Below are 17,501 nucleotides of genomic sequence, written 5' to 3' on the forward strand. Positions count from 1 at the left end.
TCCCTTGTCTGTATCCATATATTTTTATTTAAACAGGTTCATTCAGGAAGAAAAGCCACAATTCAGTGGCTATTGGGACAAGCTTCCTAAGTCAGCCTCTGAGGAAAGATAATAAAATAGAATTCCTTTTTTTTTTTTTTTATCTTGAGTTATCCTATGTTGGTTCCATCACTAAAATTCTGTTACTGTGACACCATCTTAAAAGATTATATTTTTGAGCCCTCTGTGATGGCAGGTCAGTCGTGGGTCTAAAAACCCAAACAAAAAGAATCCTGAATCAAATACCACGTAGACCAATATGCATTTCAAAGGCATTGCCACGTAGTCAGTGGGTTAGGGTTTTTGTGTTGTTTTCTTTCTTTTGGGGGGAGTGGGGGAGGGAAAGGGACTCTCTTTCATGTTAATCTAATTGTGCATACCCCAGGCACATTTTACCATGTAGGGAAACGTTCTCTTTAGCATCCTTCCCTACCACACACTTGGGCCTCCTTTCATTCCTCCCTTTCTGAAGTCAGAGTTCTCCCCCGGTGTACATTTGGGGGAGATTCCCAGGATGGTGATGTATTCTGCTTCGCTGCTGAGGAATTTACTATCCCCCCACTTGGCAACAAATGAAAGTGGGTATTAATTTCTCAGAGTGCTGGTGGAAACACGAGAGAGGGGCTGCAAGAATGATACCCACCTAAATCTGTATGTAGTGCACAGCAGGCCACCGTTTCAAAAGAGGGAGAGGAAAGACAATGACAAGAAAGAAAAGATTCCCCTGAGTTGACTTCTCTGCATTTTGCGTCGTTAGGTTTTGGAGAGAGATGCGAGAGGTTCGGGCCCTGAACAGAGTCAAATTATGCAGCTGCGGGGATGCCAGGTCCTCCAGAATAGGATGCTTCGTTTAGATTTTCCACAATGCTATTGAAGTGCTTATTTTCCTCCTGAAGAGACACAAACAGATGCAAACTTCTGTAAACACTTTAGAAATGAATTCAGTGAGTTTGGCCTCTCAGCAGTGCTCAATAGCTGACAGAAAAATGTCTAATTAGTGCAAGTGGAAATAATAGGGCCACTTGGATTCCTTCCATCCTCCTCCAACTCTACTTTTCCAAGGAACTCAAAGGGCCTTTGTCTGGCAGGTCACCCTCTCTCAGGCTTTGTGCTTCAAACTATTAAGAGTAGAAGGGGGAAAAATAGATGAGGGAATGTTCTCTGCTCAAATATATGGCGTGTTCACGCAGGATGCAGAATGGGGTGTTTGTGGCATCCTTTACAGGTGCTCGGGAGGGATTCCTCCATTGGCGACAGCCAAAAGCAACTCACACGTGCACGCTAAGAAGCCTCCCTTTCAAGAACCAGCTTTCCTTCACCAGTTGCCATAGAGCCTGCTCATTTTCCTTTTTTTTTTTTTTCCTCAGCTTCCAGTAACATCAGTCCTTAGACTTAGTGAAGAGAAGAAATTAAATGAGAGGTTTCACCATTTTCTGAGATAAACCTTAGAGATGTTATATGCATGATCTGTTATTTCCTTTTTACTCTGTTGAAAATTCCACTGACATTTCTTTTAGGAGCCTGTCTTTGCTTGTTGTTATTTTATCATACAGGTGAATGGGAGCACGTGAACGGAATTCTTTTTTCCTATTTTTTTTCGTAGTGTTCCTCTTCATTTATTAAGCACCCACAATGTGCCAGGCTCTGTGCTGAACATTTGACCCACATTTCCTCTAATCCTAAAACAGCACTGAAAATAGGTACTATCCACATATCACAGATGAGGAAATTGAGACTAAGAGAGTCTAGGACTAGGAGTCTAGTCTCCTAGGACTAGGAGACTCTCTCTAGGACTAGGAGTCTGAGACTAGGAGGCAAGCAAATGGAGGACCTTGGACACAGTCCAGATACCTGTGGTTTCATCTCAGACATTTTTTTTATCTCTAGAAGTTAGATTTGGATCATTTTTTATATCTCCCATGTCCCTAATCCCACCTAATTTTTACCCTACCTTCCTGAACTTATAAAATACAGTTAAAACTGTCATTCGGGGTTCAGTTTCTATTGATTTCTTTTTCTTTTTAGTGTAGGCTTCTTCCATGCCTGGTAATTTTTGACTGGATGCCAAACATTATAAATTTTACCTTATCATATGGCAGATAATTTGGGTGCCTATAAATATTCTTGAACCTTGTTCTGGAATTCAGTGAAGTTAGGAAGTAGTTTGATCCATGCCATGCTTGCTTCTAAACTTTCAGAGTGGGCCAAGAGCCATCTTCCTCTGAGGTTAATTTTGTCTCACTACTGAAGCAATACCCTTCTGAATATTCTACCCCCTGCCCTGTGAATGACATGATTTCCTACTATGGCTGGTAGAAACAAACTACATGAGGCTTGGGGATTGTTTCCTCTGCCCCTTTCAGGTGGTTCTTTCCCCGGCCTTGGGTGGTGTCTTTTCATACATGAGCTGATCAGTAGTGTTTTGCTGGAGACTCAGAAGGGACCCTCTGCAGACCTCTGGACTTCTTGCTTTGTGCAGCTCTCTCCTTCTGGTTCTCTGCTCTGTGAACCCTGGCCACCTTAGCCTCTACAGACTCCTAGAAGCTCCATCTCCTCAACTTGGGAAGACCACCTCACTAGACTTGTAGAGCGTGCTTTCAGCTCTGTGTAAGAAATTCCCAGTTGGAGTAATCCCCAGCTAATCACCAAATTATCATTTGGTCCTTTGGTACCAACTTTCACTAGAGAATTTCAAAATGCTGAAATTAAAGGCCATCTCCTGGAAGGTTTTCCTTTCTTTCTCTTATTTTTAAACACATAACAAGAACACTCTTTTCAATTGGGATTTGTTTTTATTTGTCCCTGTTTTTTTTTTTTTCTTATAATTTTTTTTTATCATAATAAGGGATACAGGTTCCTTAGAACCACTGTTTGGACTCAGTGAGTGGTGAGTTCAGCCCGAGCTACAAAGACCCAGATTCCTGTGCCCAAATTAGGCCCTACTCAAAATCACCTTCATCAGACACAGGTGGAAAGCAGAAGAAAAACTGACCCTTGAGAGACTTGGGTTCCTCAAGTATTAGCTGAGGATGTAAAGAAATTGAAACTCTGTGCACTGTTGGTGGTATTGTAAAATGGTGTAAACTCTGTGGAAAACAGTATGGTGGTTCCTCAAAAAATTAAAAATATAACTACCATTTAATCCAGCAATCCTATTTCTAGGTATATATCTCAAAGAATTGAAAGCATGGCCTCAAAGAGATATTTGCGCACCCTTGTTCATAGCAGCACTGTTCACAATAGCTAAGCAGTGGAAGCAACCCAGATGTCCATTGACAGATGAATGGGTATAGATTCATCCATACAAAAATTGGTATATACATACAATGGAATATTATTCATCATTTAAAAGGAAGGAAATTTTTTCACATGCTACAACACAGGTGAACCTTAAGGACTTTATACTAAGTCGAGTAGGCCAGTCACAGAAAGACAAAAACTATATGATTCTACTTATATGAGTTACCTAGAATAGTCAACTTCATAGAAACAGAAAGTAAAATTGTGGTTACCAGGGGCTAGGGAGAAGGGAGAAAGGGTTGTTGTATCAAGTTTCATACTTGCAAGATATAAAAGTCCTGAAGATCTAATTCACAATAATGTGACTATACCTAACACTACTGAACGCCATTCTTAAAAAAAGCTGAGATGGCAAATTTTACGTTCTGTGCTTTTTACCACAATAGAAAAGAAAAAAAAAAAGATAGAGACGAGTTCCTTCCTGCCTCACCCTGACCCTTTGGAAAGTCAACTTCTCAGCCACGGTTTCCTTATCTTACTTAGATTTTGTAGTTACTAGAGATTTAAATGAGTTCATTTGTGTGAACGTTTTTCATAAACTAGATGGTACTACGAAGATGGAAACCATTATTATCAGGGAGGAAAGGGTGGAGAATCAGCCCTAGAGAATTGACCGGCCTCTAAACAGTTACCCCAAAACTGAAGTGAGGCACCTGTGAGAATAGAGAGCAGAACTAAACATGAAGCATGTACCTCAAAGAGAGGAGACTCACTCTGGCTTGCTGAGTACCCTCCACAGGGTACATAGTCATGAGCAGGGTGACAGGAATAGAGATGCTGTTTCAAAGAAAGGTTTAAGGGAGGCTGGCAGTGGCAGAAGCTGCAAGTTCTACAGATGGCAGCTGAGGTTGCAAACCAAAGGGCTGTATTTATGTGTAGCTAGCATAGAAAGGACTCTTGATCAGAGACTGTCCTTATTCAACAGAGCTGGGCATACATAAAATCATCAATTTCCTATTCCATCTTTAAGTTTACATTTCATGAATGTCAAATGACTGACATGTTCTCATTTTAAAACTTGTGTTTTTCAGATTGATAGTTTATTTGACAAACCTCAATTGCAGTTTTGAGCATTTCAGTTTTAGTTAGGCTTTTTTGGTTGGGTAAAACAGAGGCTCACACAAGAAAACTCATAAAATGGAGTGTACATTGTTATGAAGACACACATGGAGCAATAAAGGAAACCTGTAGCTCTAAGAACAGCACTTGTGAAAAGGTGGCTTTGGAGTCATATTCTTGGATCTTCACTCTGGTGTCGTCTATAAATGTAGCTTAGCTACACTCTACTCTCTGCTTCTTCCCATCCTGCAACAACTGGAAAATTTTTTCTATCCTTCTTAGTTCAGATCAATAAGTTCATTTTTCAAGCCAGGCCACAGAGTCATGGGCCAAGTGTCAGGTGGGTACTCTTAGGTTAGCCTTGAGCTGGTGGTAAGATGGGGAGAGGGGATCAAGGTCAAGTAGCAAATACATTGCTGCTTCAAAGGCAGTGGCTGTGGGCAGAGCAGTTTCCCTTAGAAAGGGTTACAGTGTGTCAGGCAGTGATTAATGTTGGGGTAACTAACACCCCTCTTCTCCTCCTGGAGCAAACTAAGATATAAAACAAAAGGGGAGTTAGGCAGACAAGAGATTAAATATTACCTTTAATTCTGACAAAGTCTAAATTGAAAGATATAGCTTGGTATTAGAACAAGGGGGTCTGCTAGATGAACCCCAGAATTATGTTGACTTCCCCATTCAGTCACAGAAATTACTGGGCCAAGCAGAACACCCCATATAGGGTGGCTTTCTGATATAGAAGAGCAGAGAAGAATCCCTGTTTCCTTTAGACAACTCATTCTCAAAAGAAAAAAGAGAGGAGCTAAGCCATGCATACCCAGTTTCTTCTTCCCAATTTTTCTTATCAGTGTAGTCCACCTCTCCTGGGACAGAGTGGGTAACGGAGTAGAGAGAGGCCAGGAGTGCTACAGTACTTGAGCTCCCTTCACGTGGAAGGAAACATCAAAGGAGAGAAGAGGTATTCCCCTAACAATTGGCATCACTATCACAGTTTCAGTAGTGATCAACTAAGAACAAAAGGATAAATACAAGAGCACATTATCACTTTTCAAACTTAAAAAACACAGCGATAGGTTAAAACCCTTAACAAGTTAAGAAAGCATCAGTTTGATAAGAGAAGGATTATTGTGCTGGTTCTCGGTAGGCAAGGTATAAATGAAAAGAAATAGGATTCTAGGAGTAAGAATGGGAGGAGTGATTCAACTGGATGATTAAAATATTGGTTTTGACCTTTAAATAAATAGAACCTGCCTCTTAGGATTGTTGTGAGGATCGAGTAAATTAATACATATAAAGCTCTTAGCACTGTGCCTGGCACCTGGTTTTGCCCAATAAGTGTTAGTACTTATGTGGTGAAGAAAGCAATGCTTGTACGATAAGATTGTGGTAGGAGAATGGGCAGTGCTTACAATGCCTTTCTAGGCTTCATACGTGAGCTAACATGCCCAGAAAAAACTCTGCTTGATATAGTTTAGCAAATGGAGAAAGTACTGGTGGGTGGTAAACTCATTTATGCTAACAGCTGCGTGACTTTCAATGTCTTTTGTATAATACCTTAAGAGGCCAAAAGGTGATTTTTTCCATAAAAGTTTGCCTCATTTATCTCTACTTCTCACTCTTTATACTTTCATTTCATGTCTGTTTTTTTCTTATTTTATTCATTAACTAAACATAATCATATTAAACAAATATAAAATATTGTCTAGAAGTCTATATTTCTTCTTTTTTTTTGGCAGTACACGGGCCTCTCACTGCCATGGACTCTCCCGTTGCGGAGCACAGGCTCTGGACGCGCAGGCTCAGCGGCCATGGCTCACAGGCCCAGCCACTCTGTGGCATGTGGGAATCTTCCTGGACCGGGGCGCGAACCCGTGTCCCCTGCATCGGCAGGCGGACTCTCAACCACTGCGCCACCAGCGCAGAAGCCCCTATATTTCTTCTTAATTAAAATAGAGGCAATAAATGAAGCAGAATATTATGAACTGACATGGAAACTTCTAGATGTTATGATGACCGAAAAAATCAAGTAGCAAAAGAATATGTCTAGTGTAATGCCATTTAGGAAGGGAGGGAGGGAGGGAGGGAGGGAGAAAGCAAGGAAAAGAAAGAGAAAAAAGAAAAGAAAAATAGAGGGAGAAAATGAGAAAGGAGAGAGAGAGAAGGCAAGGTAGGACAAAGAATCAATTAATGTCTAAATAAACAGAAAAGGGTAGAGGAAGTTCTGGAAGGATCTCTGGGAAACCATTAACAGGAAGAATGAGAATGAAATTTGTGGAAGGGAAAAAATAAGGTAAGGTGTCAGAAAAAAACAAAGGGGCACTTTTAATTTTTACTTGGTGTTTGAATTTTTTCATAACAAGAAATATGCATTTATTACATGTATAATATTAGAAATGTAATAGGGAAAATGGAGTGAAAGAAATATTATTTTATCCCACAAATGAATTGGACTTTTCATTATCGTTATTATTATCATTATTATTAGCTTTTTGTTCAGTAGCGTACTGTTTCCTCTCCTAGCTCTAGGTTTTGTTGTTGTTCTTGTTTTGATAATAATACCTAGAAGACTACTGGTCCCAAGAATGCCTTCTTTTCTGTCCGACTTTATTTCTTTTCATTCAGGCGTCCCTGAAAGCCTCCATCCTCGCCCGGGAGTATGCCACCGCAGCTGCCATTGTGTTCCTGAGCGACCGGTTCCTGTACGGGCTCGACGTCTCGGGCGAACTCCTGCAGGTCGCCCAAGGGCTGCACAAGCTGCAGCCAGCAACGCCAATTGCCCCGCAGGTGGTTATTCGCCAAGCCCGAATCTCGATGCACTCAGGTAGGCTCCCTCCTGCTGGCCCTCCTCGTCCCGGAGTCGTCCCGTCTGGGACTCACCTTCCTCGGGGCTCCTTGACTTCCGCGGGGACGGCGGGCACCGGGGCCCTCGGGCCTTCTTTTGTAGCCGCCGGCGCTCCCGCCAGCCCGCCGCCTTGCCCTTCCCCCTGCCTCTAGCCAGCACAAAGGCCCTGGCATAAAGGATTTCAGAGCCAAGAGCAATAGAGAAAATTGTGAAAGGGGGTGGAAAATACTAATTGGAGCTTTTGTCGTCTAACAAATCTGTCCTGCTGCTTTCAAACAGGGGTATCTGAATTGCTATACTTCTGACCAGCAGCCTTTAAAAATCAGATTAGAATTCTACTATTTTCTCTTAGCTCTCCAGTCTCCTTTCTGTAGGGCCACTTGACTATGCTAACAATAGACCTGACAAACCCACTGAAGTAATTTGAGATATTTTTCCATCACATGGAACACCAGTACAGTACCTGATTAGGCCTTAAAGTATCTTTTTTTTTTCCTTCTGTCACTTTGAATAAAATGAAAAATGAGGCTGACATTCTAACTTAGGCTGTAATGTAGAGGGGGACTGGAGGGGAGAGGGGCCTGCTATGTGTTACAGCAAAGTTCACTTTCATAGAATTCTTGAATTATTTAAATTACTGATAACCATGAGGTTTAGAAACTTGTAGCCTACTGTTCTCTTTTCCAAGAGTGAAAGGATAAAGGATGAAAATAGAATGCAAGTTGCCTGTCCCAGAAACAGGACTGGCTCGTTTTTTAAATTGGTTTAGCTATTGCTATTGTTTTAATAACTCTGGCCTTGAAGAAGTTAAAATATCTTTTAACTACTTCATTTCCTTTGAAAAGGAACTGTACTAACTGTAATGAATGGGACAGTTACTGAGCACAGAGAGGGATAGAGAGAAAAGGCCATGAGAGACATGGGCTTGTGGAGGTTAACTTTTCACAAGCCCAGGCTCATTCACTCTCAATTCCTTGCAGCTGTGCATAAATTGTACCCATATCTTATTATTTACTTTTCTAAAGGAATTGCATCAACAGAGTTGAACTTAGGAAAAAATTCTTACTTCAAATGTCCATGATTTGGGACATTTTATAATGTTTGGGGTTTATCATGTTGAGGGTATGAGAAAAACCTAACCACTAATACGCCTTCTGATGGCATCAGATGGAATAACGTGTGAGCAGAGCGTTCTGTTAGGGGAACCGAAAGTTGAGGGCCGGGCGTGCGTGGGCAAACTAATGTTGGTTCTCATCAAATTGAACTTGGAACAGTTACTGAGGCATGTTTCATGATACACAGATTCACAGATTTGCTATAGTGTGACATGGAAATCAAGGTCAAGTGGTAAGTAGTCACATTGATAGCTTTGCTTTACAGAACCAAATAATCTTTTCACTTGTTCAGTTGATTGTTCCTCTCATGCCTCTAACTAAGGTGGTATAGACTTTTTCTTCTGATGACAATTAAGCCTTGATACCATCATGAGCAGCACATCACATGTCTAAGGTAAAAGTCCTAGATCTTATTCTGCAACAGCTGGGGTTGTCTTTTCCTCAAAGATACTACCAGAAATGCCACAAGAAAACAGACACAGCCTCAGAGTTAAAGTGCTTCTCTGTAAACTTCTGCCCCCAGTTATCTCTTGAGGCTCTACGTACGCTGGGTTTCTCAGCCAGAAAGGGGGACTTAAGGCAGGGGTGGTGTCCTGGAAAGAGAACAAGGTACAGTGAAAAGGGGTCTCAGTCCCCAGCATTTGGGAATCCTGGGATAGAGAAAGGAGAGGTGTGTACGATGTTATAAGGGGTAAGGGAAAGGAATAAAGATAATATGAAGGGACAGCACAGTCTGCCTGTTTTCCCCTTTGACCCAGCCCATCCTGGTATCCACTCAAAACCCATTCCAAAGGTCCAAGCATTCAATGTCGTGGGATTTCAGAGGCAAGAGAGGATGCCCTGGGCCTGCCCAGCTCACTCCTGCCTGAAATTAGGAGACAAAACCTTTCAAGCCACAGTTAAATAGTCAGACTTCCAGTTCCATCAGCGTGGAGGATTGAGCAAGTGTGGAATCTTCTCCCACTTAAATATTAAATATCGAAATATTTAATTCATGGTACATAAATATCGTGAATTAAATATTTTTTAAGTGCTTGAAACATAGAAGACATTCAAAATCAGAATAGTGGACTACTGCTCCTGACACTATAGCCAAAGAGATTTATACTTGGATATAGTCCTAGGGGAAGGGATTGCCACTTTAATTCCTGTGCAGGGACAAGAGATAGGGCCTTGGGCCTACGTGGAGTGAAATATTTGGATAAAGCTGGAATCCTTAAAGGTTTGCACAGCTATGAAATGGGACTGAACTGCTCTACCAGCCCACCCAGAGAGGTGATGAGGAAGCTTATTCTCTGCCCAAGCTCTGAGGTGGAGGCCAAAAAAAATCTCTGTAAAGAAATAAAAACCCCAAGTCTGTGCCAAATGTCTGTGTGGAGTCTGAATTTACCCACAAGAGAGGGAATCACCCAGCAAGTAATTAAGAAGAAATTAATTCAGGACTGAAATTTCTGGGACCTAGCAGGTCAAGTACAAAATTATGCTGTAGAGAAACACCCACACTCCAGAGGCATCTCTTAATGTCCCGACCAGAAAGGTACACAGTGTCACTTCTGCCACATCGATTGGTCACAACAGGTCACAGGGCCAGTTCAGGCTCAAGGAGAAGGAAAATAGATTCCACTTCTTGATGGAGGAATGGCAAGGTCACGTTGCAGAAGAGCATGTGGGATAGAAGATATTGTTGTGACCTCCTTTGGATCACAATCTACCACAGTCAGGTATATGTCTGTATCTGCACTTTGAAATAGGGTGGTCAGGGAAGGCCTTATGAGACAGTGAAGTGACATTTGAGCAAAGACCTGAAGGAGAAGGGAGCAAGCTTTGGAGATATCTGGAATAAACGCATTCCAGACTAAAATAAGTACAAAAGCCCTGACATGGGAACAAGCCTGGCAGATTCAAGGAGCAGTCAGGAGGCCACTGTAACCAAAGTAGAAGGAGTGAGGATGAGGGAAAGAATGCTAAGAGAAGAGGTCAAAGAAGTCCCAGGGGCCAGGTCATATGGGGCTTAGAGGCACCTGGGAGCAGAAATGGATAAAAGGATGAATGATTGAGTTTCCTCCTTACAGAAAAACAGCCATCCATAGTGTAGGCCCCTCCTACGTGGTGTTAATGAAATAAATGAAAAGTTTACAAAGAACCTCTCTACCCACCCCCTAAAATAATTCCTTCCTGATAATTCTGTAAATAGACCTATTCACAGGCAACTCTCCTCCACTTCTGGAGGCATAGTTTTCACAAAAAGGAGACACAGCCTTTGACAAAGGTTTGCCTTTACTTCTCAAGCCTTACTCTATATGAATGTATTTTTCATTCATATGAATGAATATGTGTGTGTATATGTATGTACATGTATATAAATTTAATTGCAATTTCAGATACTGTACAACTTCCCACCTTACCATTTCCTGAAAACTTCTTCTTTTTCACTTTTGTGTATGATGTAGTTACTGATTTTAAATTTTAAAATAGAATGTTTCCCCGTTATAATGTGTTAACCTTAGAGCATGAACAGCAGTATTTAAAGCACATGTTCATAACTAATTATGTGTTGCTTCTTTTCAGGAAAACTTTTAAAAGCAGAGTATATCCTGAGCAGTCTAATAAGCAACAGTGGAGCAACAGGTAAGGTGCTCTCATATCTTCACAATGACCTTCACCCTCCATCCCTACCAGAGTTCCAGTTTAAAAGCAACTTAGTGGGGACTTCCCTGGTAGTCCAGTGGTTATGACTCCACGCTCCCAATGCAGTGGGCCAGGGTTCGATCCCTGGTCAGGGAACTAAGATCCCACATACTGCAACTGAGCCTGCATGCCGCAACTAAAGAAGCCCGCACATCGCAACTAGAGAAGCCTGTGCGCCGCCATGAAGACCCAGCACAGCCTAAATAAATAAATAAATATAAATAAATAAATAAATAAAACGTAATGACCTGGTAGTTACTATACACTAGACGTTCCCAGAACTACCTAGGACTGGCTCTGCTACTGATAAATGAAATGGCTTTGGTCAAGCAGGTTACTTCTCTGTGTTTCCATTTTCTCTATTTAAAAACAAAAACAAAACAAAAAACAACCCAACCAAGTCTTCTAATATCGCCCTGCTTTATTGTAGAGTGTGTTATCTAATCAACATTCGCTGTGAAGGTAGGTAACTCCCTGGACCTCCGAAAGGGCTCAGCTACAGCTTTGAAAAGAATTGTGAATGGAAATTGAGCCTATAAATTCAGGAGAATACACTTACAGTTTTATGTATTTAAAGGGTCTGGAAAATAAATTTTATTTTGCTACAGAGGAGCTATAGTAAAAACTTACTTTGAAATAGATTTCTTTTGATATTTAATCATACATGAGAGGAAGAAAGTCCTAATAGTTGGGTAACAATTTAAGCCTCAGATACCTTGTCTGAATTTCTGGGCACTTGAGTCAACAAGTTTCCTATTACATTGAACACAATTCCTTGTCGACTTTTAAGCTCAATATGCTTGGATATAAGGTCTTGAGCTCCTTGAAACTTGTAGACATTTCCAGTGGGGAGGCAGTTTGAAATAACAGATATTGACCACATACCCCCATTTGTGACCACCATCACTAACCTACAATATGCATACTTCCCATCTTCTACACCACACACACACATGCACGCACGCACGCACACACACAGATTAAAAGCTAGGGAGAAAGTAAGGAGGGTGATGTGACACAGAATAATAAGAGCATGTAATAATGAGTCTGAGTTTATTTTTGATGTTTAGCAACTGGCAGCTGTCAGGCCCCAGCTTCTTCCCTCTTTGCCCCACATCTGAACAGGCTGATTTTTTTAAAGCTCATTTATCAGTAAACCCTGGCCTAGCTGTGGGAACCTTTACCCCAGACCCACACCCTAATCACAATAAAAACAAAAGCCACTCACCACTCCCTTCACTTAAGTCAAACGGACCAGCTTCGGTGCCTTCCCTGCTCTCCTCAGAAAGGCTCATTATGTGAGCACTGAATCTTTTCATATACTCTTAGTGCCTGTGTAGAGCCATCAGTTTCAACATTCAAACCAATTTTGGGTGGATGGGATGGATCCCGCCCTGCATGAGGCAACCACAAGACAGTGGGGTTGACGGTTGACGCTGTAGTTAATTAACCTGGGGAAGCCTTGGAGGCAATAGCATTGAGGATAAGCCCTGAATTAGGAGCTAGAGGGGGCGGAATCCCTCCCTCTAGGTAGAGGGAATGGCAAGTGCAGATACCATGAAGCAGGAGATGGCTGCTATTATAAGGAACACAATGAAGCTGCATGGCAGAGCCCAGTTGGTAACGGGGAGAGGTGGAGAGACCAGGCAGGATTCAGTTCCTGTGAAGCCTCATAGGTTGCAGCAAGAAGTATGGACCTTATTCTAAATACAAAGAAGAGATTGTCTCCAGAATTTATATCACATGTGTTCATTAAGGCTTCTATGAAAATCATTTTATTTCACCAGGCTATTTCTTTAATAATTCAAGGCCAGGGACTTCCCTGGAGGTCCAGTGATTAAGACTCCGTGCTCCCACTGGAGGGGGCACAGGTTCGATCCCTGGTCAGGGAACTAATATCCCACATGCTTAGCAGTGCAGCCAAAATAAATAAATAAATAAACATTAATTTTTTTTAATTTTAAAAAATAATTCAAGGCCAAAAATGCTTTTCTTTTTTTCCTCTTTATTGTAGGTACCTGGCTGTACAGAAATGAAAGCGACAAGGTCCTGGTGCAGTCAGTCTGCATACAGATCAGAGGGCAAATTCTGCAAAAGTTAGGTACAGTCATCCTCTCAAGGCTCATTTACCAAGTCTGGCTACAAGATTTTACTATGGACTTTTCTCATTGTATCTGGTTGATACAGTTCATCCCCACTTCCCTTAGTTTCCTTATGGAAAAGAGAATGACACTTAAGATGCCAGGAATATTATGAACATTAACAAAACAAAATATTTTTCTGTTGAGTTCTGTTAAAGAAATTTACAGTTGTATATTATGACTGTTAACCACAGGATTCTCGGTATTATTTCTGGCATCTGGCTCTCAGCTCATTAGGACTCCGTTCGATATAGTGACACCTTATTCTAAACCCACCCTGACAGCTTACCCATTCGTTCCTGGGAAGGTATTCCTGAGTTTTACAAGCAAAGTTTATAGGACCCTAATTATATTTTAAAATGCAAACTAATGTATTTGAAATTTAACAGAGGATGGTAATTGTTATCTTGTAAATAATGGAGAAAATTATTTCTATATTAATATATCTTATATGTACACATGTAATATATAATATTTCTTACTGTTTCCCTGTGAAGAGAAAAATTATCTGTATTAAACCAACTGGAAAAACAGATTGCTATTTTTCCAGCAGATTGCTATCTGCTGATTGCTGTCAGTCTAATCTAGTCATATATTTTCTTAACAAAATCCAATGAATCTTCTTTCTGTATTAGTTTTTAAAGGTATTTTCTGACACAAGAGCACAGATACTCGCAGATACTAGCAGTTTGTCCCATCTCCTTTTTTGCAGGGTTGTGGTACGAAGCAGCAGAGTTAATATGGGCCTCAATCATAGGATATCTGACACTTCCTCAGCCAGATAAAAAGGTGGTCTAGTGCTTATTTTCTCATTTCCTATACTTGTCTTTGAAAGATTATCTCCTTATGGCACAATTCAGTTTATCAGTTATCAATTTTATTGGTCCTATTTTTATTGATTCTACACAGGCGTCAGACCAGGAACATTTGGTAACTTCCTTCTAGTGTCTTGCTCGTCCTCATTCACAGCTAGACGCCTGGTATATATTTAGTATTTCTATATATATTTGTAACTATTTATGCATTTGTTTCTACCAATCCATTTATTTTTATTGATACCTATTTTATTATATATTTAGCCTTTACCTAATTCCATAGCAAAGTTGAGGTGGTCAAGTTGCTTATGTGTAAAATCATTTTTCTTGAGTTGAATGGGAAAAGACTTTGATTAACTGTTTACGCAGCATCTTTATTCAAGAAATTGAGAAGCAACATTTGCTTTCCTACTTGATGTTTGCATTCTCTGTGACTCTGTGAGAATATTCTCCTTGTTAATTGAAGCTTTGGGTTATACATCTTCCCAAGCTGTGTCAGCAGCACTGCTGCCCACAGTCCTTTTAACAGCACAAGTGGAATGGGGTGTGGGGACTCTTGGTTGGGCCAATTCATTAATGCCTAGCAGTGTGGACAAGTTAGTGTTGACAATCCAGTGAAGCCCAACTAAGAAATAGCTGAGTTTGCATTACTCCCATGTCCTCAGGATGTGATGATCTCTCAAGCCCAGTGACATCCAGTTGAGAAGTATCCACAGTGTCATAATAACAATAGCAATAATAATAAGCAATGGTTTATTTAGAAGGCTAATCATTGACTTTAGGCCTTGAGATGAGAGCAACAATTGACTGTGAATTCCTAATCTGTGTTTTGTTTGTGTTTCCTTACAGGGCATTTCCACATCACTAGGTATACTGGCAGATATCTTTGTTTCCATGAGCAGGAAAGATTATGAAAAGTTTAAAAGCAATCCTGAAATTAACTTGGTAACTATCACTTGTCAAAACCACGGTGCAGAGTGGCATCACCTGCAAAATGGTCAACATTATTTTGGGCGCTTGGTTAGTTCTGTCTCCAGGAGTCAGGCGGCACGGTGTCTCCCCTCTTCAAGTAATGTGAGCAGTCCTGGAGACGGTTCCTATGGTGTCCTGTTTGGCTTTATTATCCCAGCACCTAGCACAGTACCAGACCTACAGAGGGTACCGGGGAAAAAAAGATGGATGAATGAATGAATGAAATCAAAGTGATAAATGCTTTGAACTCCATGATTTCCTTTCAAATTATCACAGAATTCAGTTTCTACACTTGGGCTATCTCAATGACAAAGTAAAGGCGTAATAACTTGAAGACTTTAATTACCATCTGTTCAAATCGGAGCATCAGTCACTTGCTTAGGCTCTTATCTGTGATAATAATGATTACAAATATATGTATATTGCTTTATAATTCAAAAAGTGTGTGTGTGTATGTATATGATCCACATACACCACATCTACCTATGAGGTAGGTAGAGCAAAATGTGTCAGTCCCATTTTAGAGGAAAATAAACTAAGGTCCAGAGAAACTAAGTGACCTCTGCAACTTGTACAATCAGTAAGAAAGAGAACTGGGAGCAGAAGCCAGGTCTCTAAGCAGTTTGCAGCATTGCACAGACATTGACTTCTCTCCTGCACTGCGCTGAAATTGAGATTTTTAACGGTATCGTCAATTATTGCTTTTTTAAAAATACCAGGGGGCTTCCCTGGTGGCGCAGTGGTTGAGAGTCCGCCTGCCGATGCAGGGGATATGGGTTCGTGCCCCGGTCCGAGAAGATCCCACATGCTGCAGAGCGGGTTCGAGCCCTAGTCTGGGAAGATTCCACATGCCGCGGAGCAACTAAGCCTGTGTGCCACAACTACTGAGCCTGCGCTCTAGACCCCACGAGGCTCAACTACTGAAGCCCATGTGCCTAGAGCCTGAGCTCCGCAACGAGAGAAGCCACTGCAGTGAGAAGCCCGTGCACCGCAACGAAGAGTAGCCCCCGCTCACCGCAGCTAGAGAAAGCCTGCACGCAGCAACGAAGACCCAATGCAGCCATAAATAAATAAATAAATAAAATACATTTATTAAAAAAAAATACCAAGGCAGCAACAGTAACTGTACTCAGTACTAATTAGTGTAGCATAAGAACACATACAGCTTGCTGCTAGCAATCTGAATCTTAGCAAAATGTTGCTTTTGCTGTCAGACCAAAACACAGGAAAAGGGTTATGCCCCTTGTTCAGTGAAGTTGTCTCTGAGGACTGTTTAACATTGCAAACTACCCTTCCGCCTTTGACCTCCTCAGCCTCTTCTCACTTTATTTTCCTTTGGAACACTTGCTGCCATCTCAGATACTATGCATTTTACTTGTTTTGTGTATTGACTGATCTCCTCCCCTTAACAGGAAATAAGCTTATTGCAGGCTCACTGTCTGCTCTCTCCTTCATGGCTAGAACAGTGCCTGGCACATGGAGGTACTCAATACATATTTCTGGAATAAATGATTCAATCTTAATTGCTGTGAAATCGTACATTAAAGGGCTTTTTGACAAGAACAATGCAGAAATCATCAGTGAATCTGACTGCAAAATGTGCAGAGTTCTGTGAACAAAGAGCTGCATGATCCTCCAAAGAAACTTGTCTGAATTACTTTGCACAGGCAGGCAGTGCGAATGTTTGCACACATGAGGCCTTCTCTGCGGTATGAGTTGGGGATGGATGATGTATGGGTGTGGGGGAAAGGACAGTCACTGTCCTGGGGTCTTTTGACCCACTTACTCTTTCTTGGCCCTGTTCTGAAATGCTTGTGATGAGGCGCAGGGCATGCCTCAGAATCCTGAAAGAAAAGCAAAGGAATTTTATAGCCTGTCTTTTGCTAATGGATCCATAATTGTCAACAGTACACTCGGCCTCCTGTTTTCTCACAGGGCTTGCTGAAGGAGTTTGACCACCATTTGCTGTCAGCCGCTGAAGCCTGCAAGCTGGCAGCCGCCTTCAGTCCCTACACGCCTCTCTTCGTGCTCACGGCTATGGTAAACAGTGCAGCCCTCACTGTTCCTCTCTCCAGTGACAGATGTAACTGCTGGGAGGGAAGGGTCTAACCTTAAAATAGGCTTTGTGTATATCATTAGATAATTGTGATCAGACCTCACATATGTAAAGGTTTTATCAGTCAGAGTAGTGACATCCTGGTGGGGCCTAAGTTAATACAGCTGGAGGATTTGATGTTATCTGCTCTAGAACAATGGTTCCCAAGCATGTCAGAATCACCTAAAAGCCCTTTCAAAATACATATTCTTGGGCTCTACCCTAAATCCACTAAATGTAAATCCCTGGGGTTTGTACCCAGAAACCTTTCATTATGAAATACTGCCCGGGTGATTCAAATGCACAGAGGGGTCTGGAAGCCACTAATCTATTGTTTTGACTATTATTAAACAAATGATGTGTTTGTATATAGCAAAATTATTATGTCCACATTCCACGTATAGACTGTGTTTGCTAAAACTAACAATAGCAACA

At 41.3% G+C, this 17,501-nt stretch overlaps 1 protein-coding gene across 1 annotated transcript in view; it reads left to right on the forward strand.

The window, feature by feature from the left end:
- The window catches only part of ALPK1 (alpha kinase 1), a 59,835-nt gene that overhangs the window by 31,041 nt on the left and 11,293 nt on the right, over positions 1-17,501 (forward strand). The window contains exons 3-8 of the mRNA XM_065877272.1: positions 7,021-7,219; positions 10,924-10,983; positions 13,058-13,144; positions 13,897-13,973; positions 14,849-14,944; positions 16,907-17,011. Of these exons, the coding sequence (XP_065733344.1) occupies positions 7,021-7,219; positions 10,924-10,983; positions 13,058-13,144; positions 13,897-13,973; positions 14,849-14,944; positions 16,907-17,011 (624 nt within the window). The remainder of the gene's footprint in view (positions 1-7,020; positions 7,220-10,923; positions 10,984-13,057; positions 13,145-13,896; positions 13,974-14,848; positions 14,945-16,906; positions 17,012-17,501) is intronic.

The sequence above is a fragment of the Phocoena phocoena genome, chromosome 5 (genome assembly GCF_963924675.1).
Source record: "Phocoena phocoena chromosome 5, mPhoPho1.1, whole genome shotgun sequence".
Taxonomy (NCBI): domain Eukaryota; kingdom Metazoa; phylum Chordata; class Mammalia; order Artiodactyla; family Phocoenidae; genus Phocoena; species Phocoena phocoena.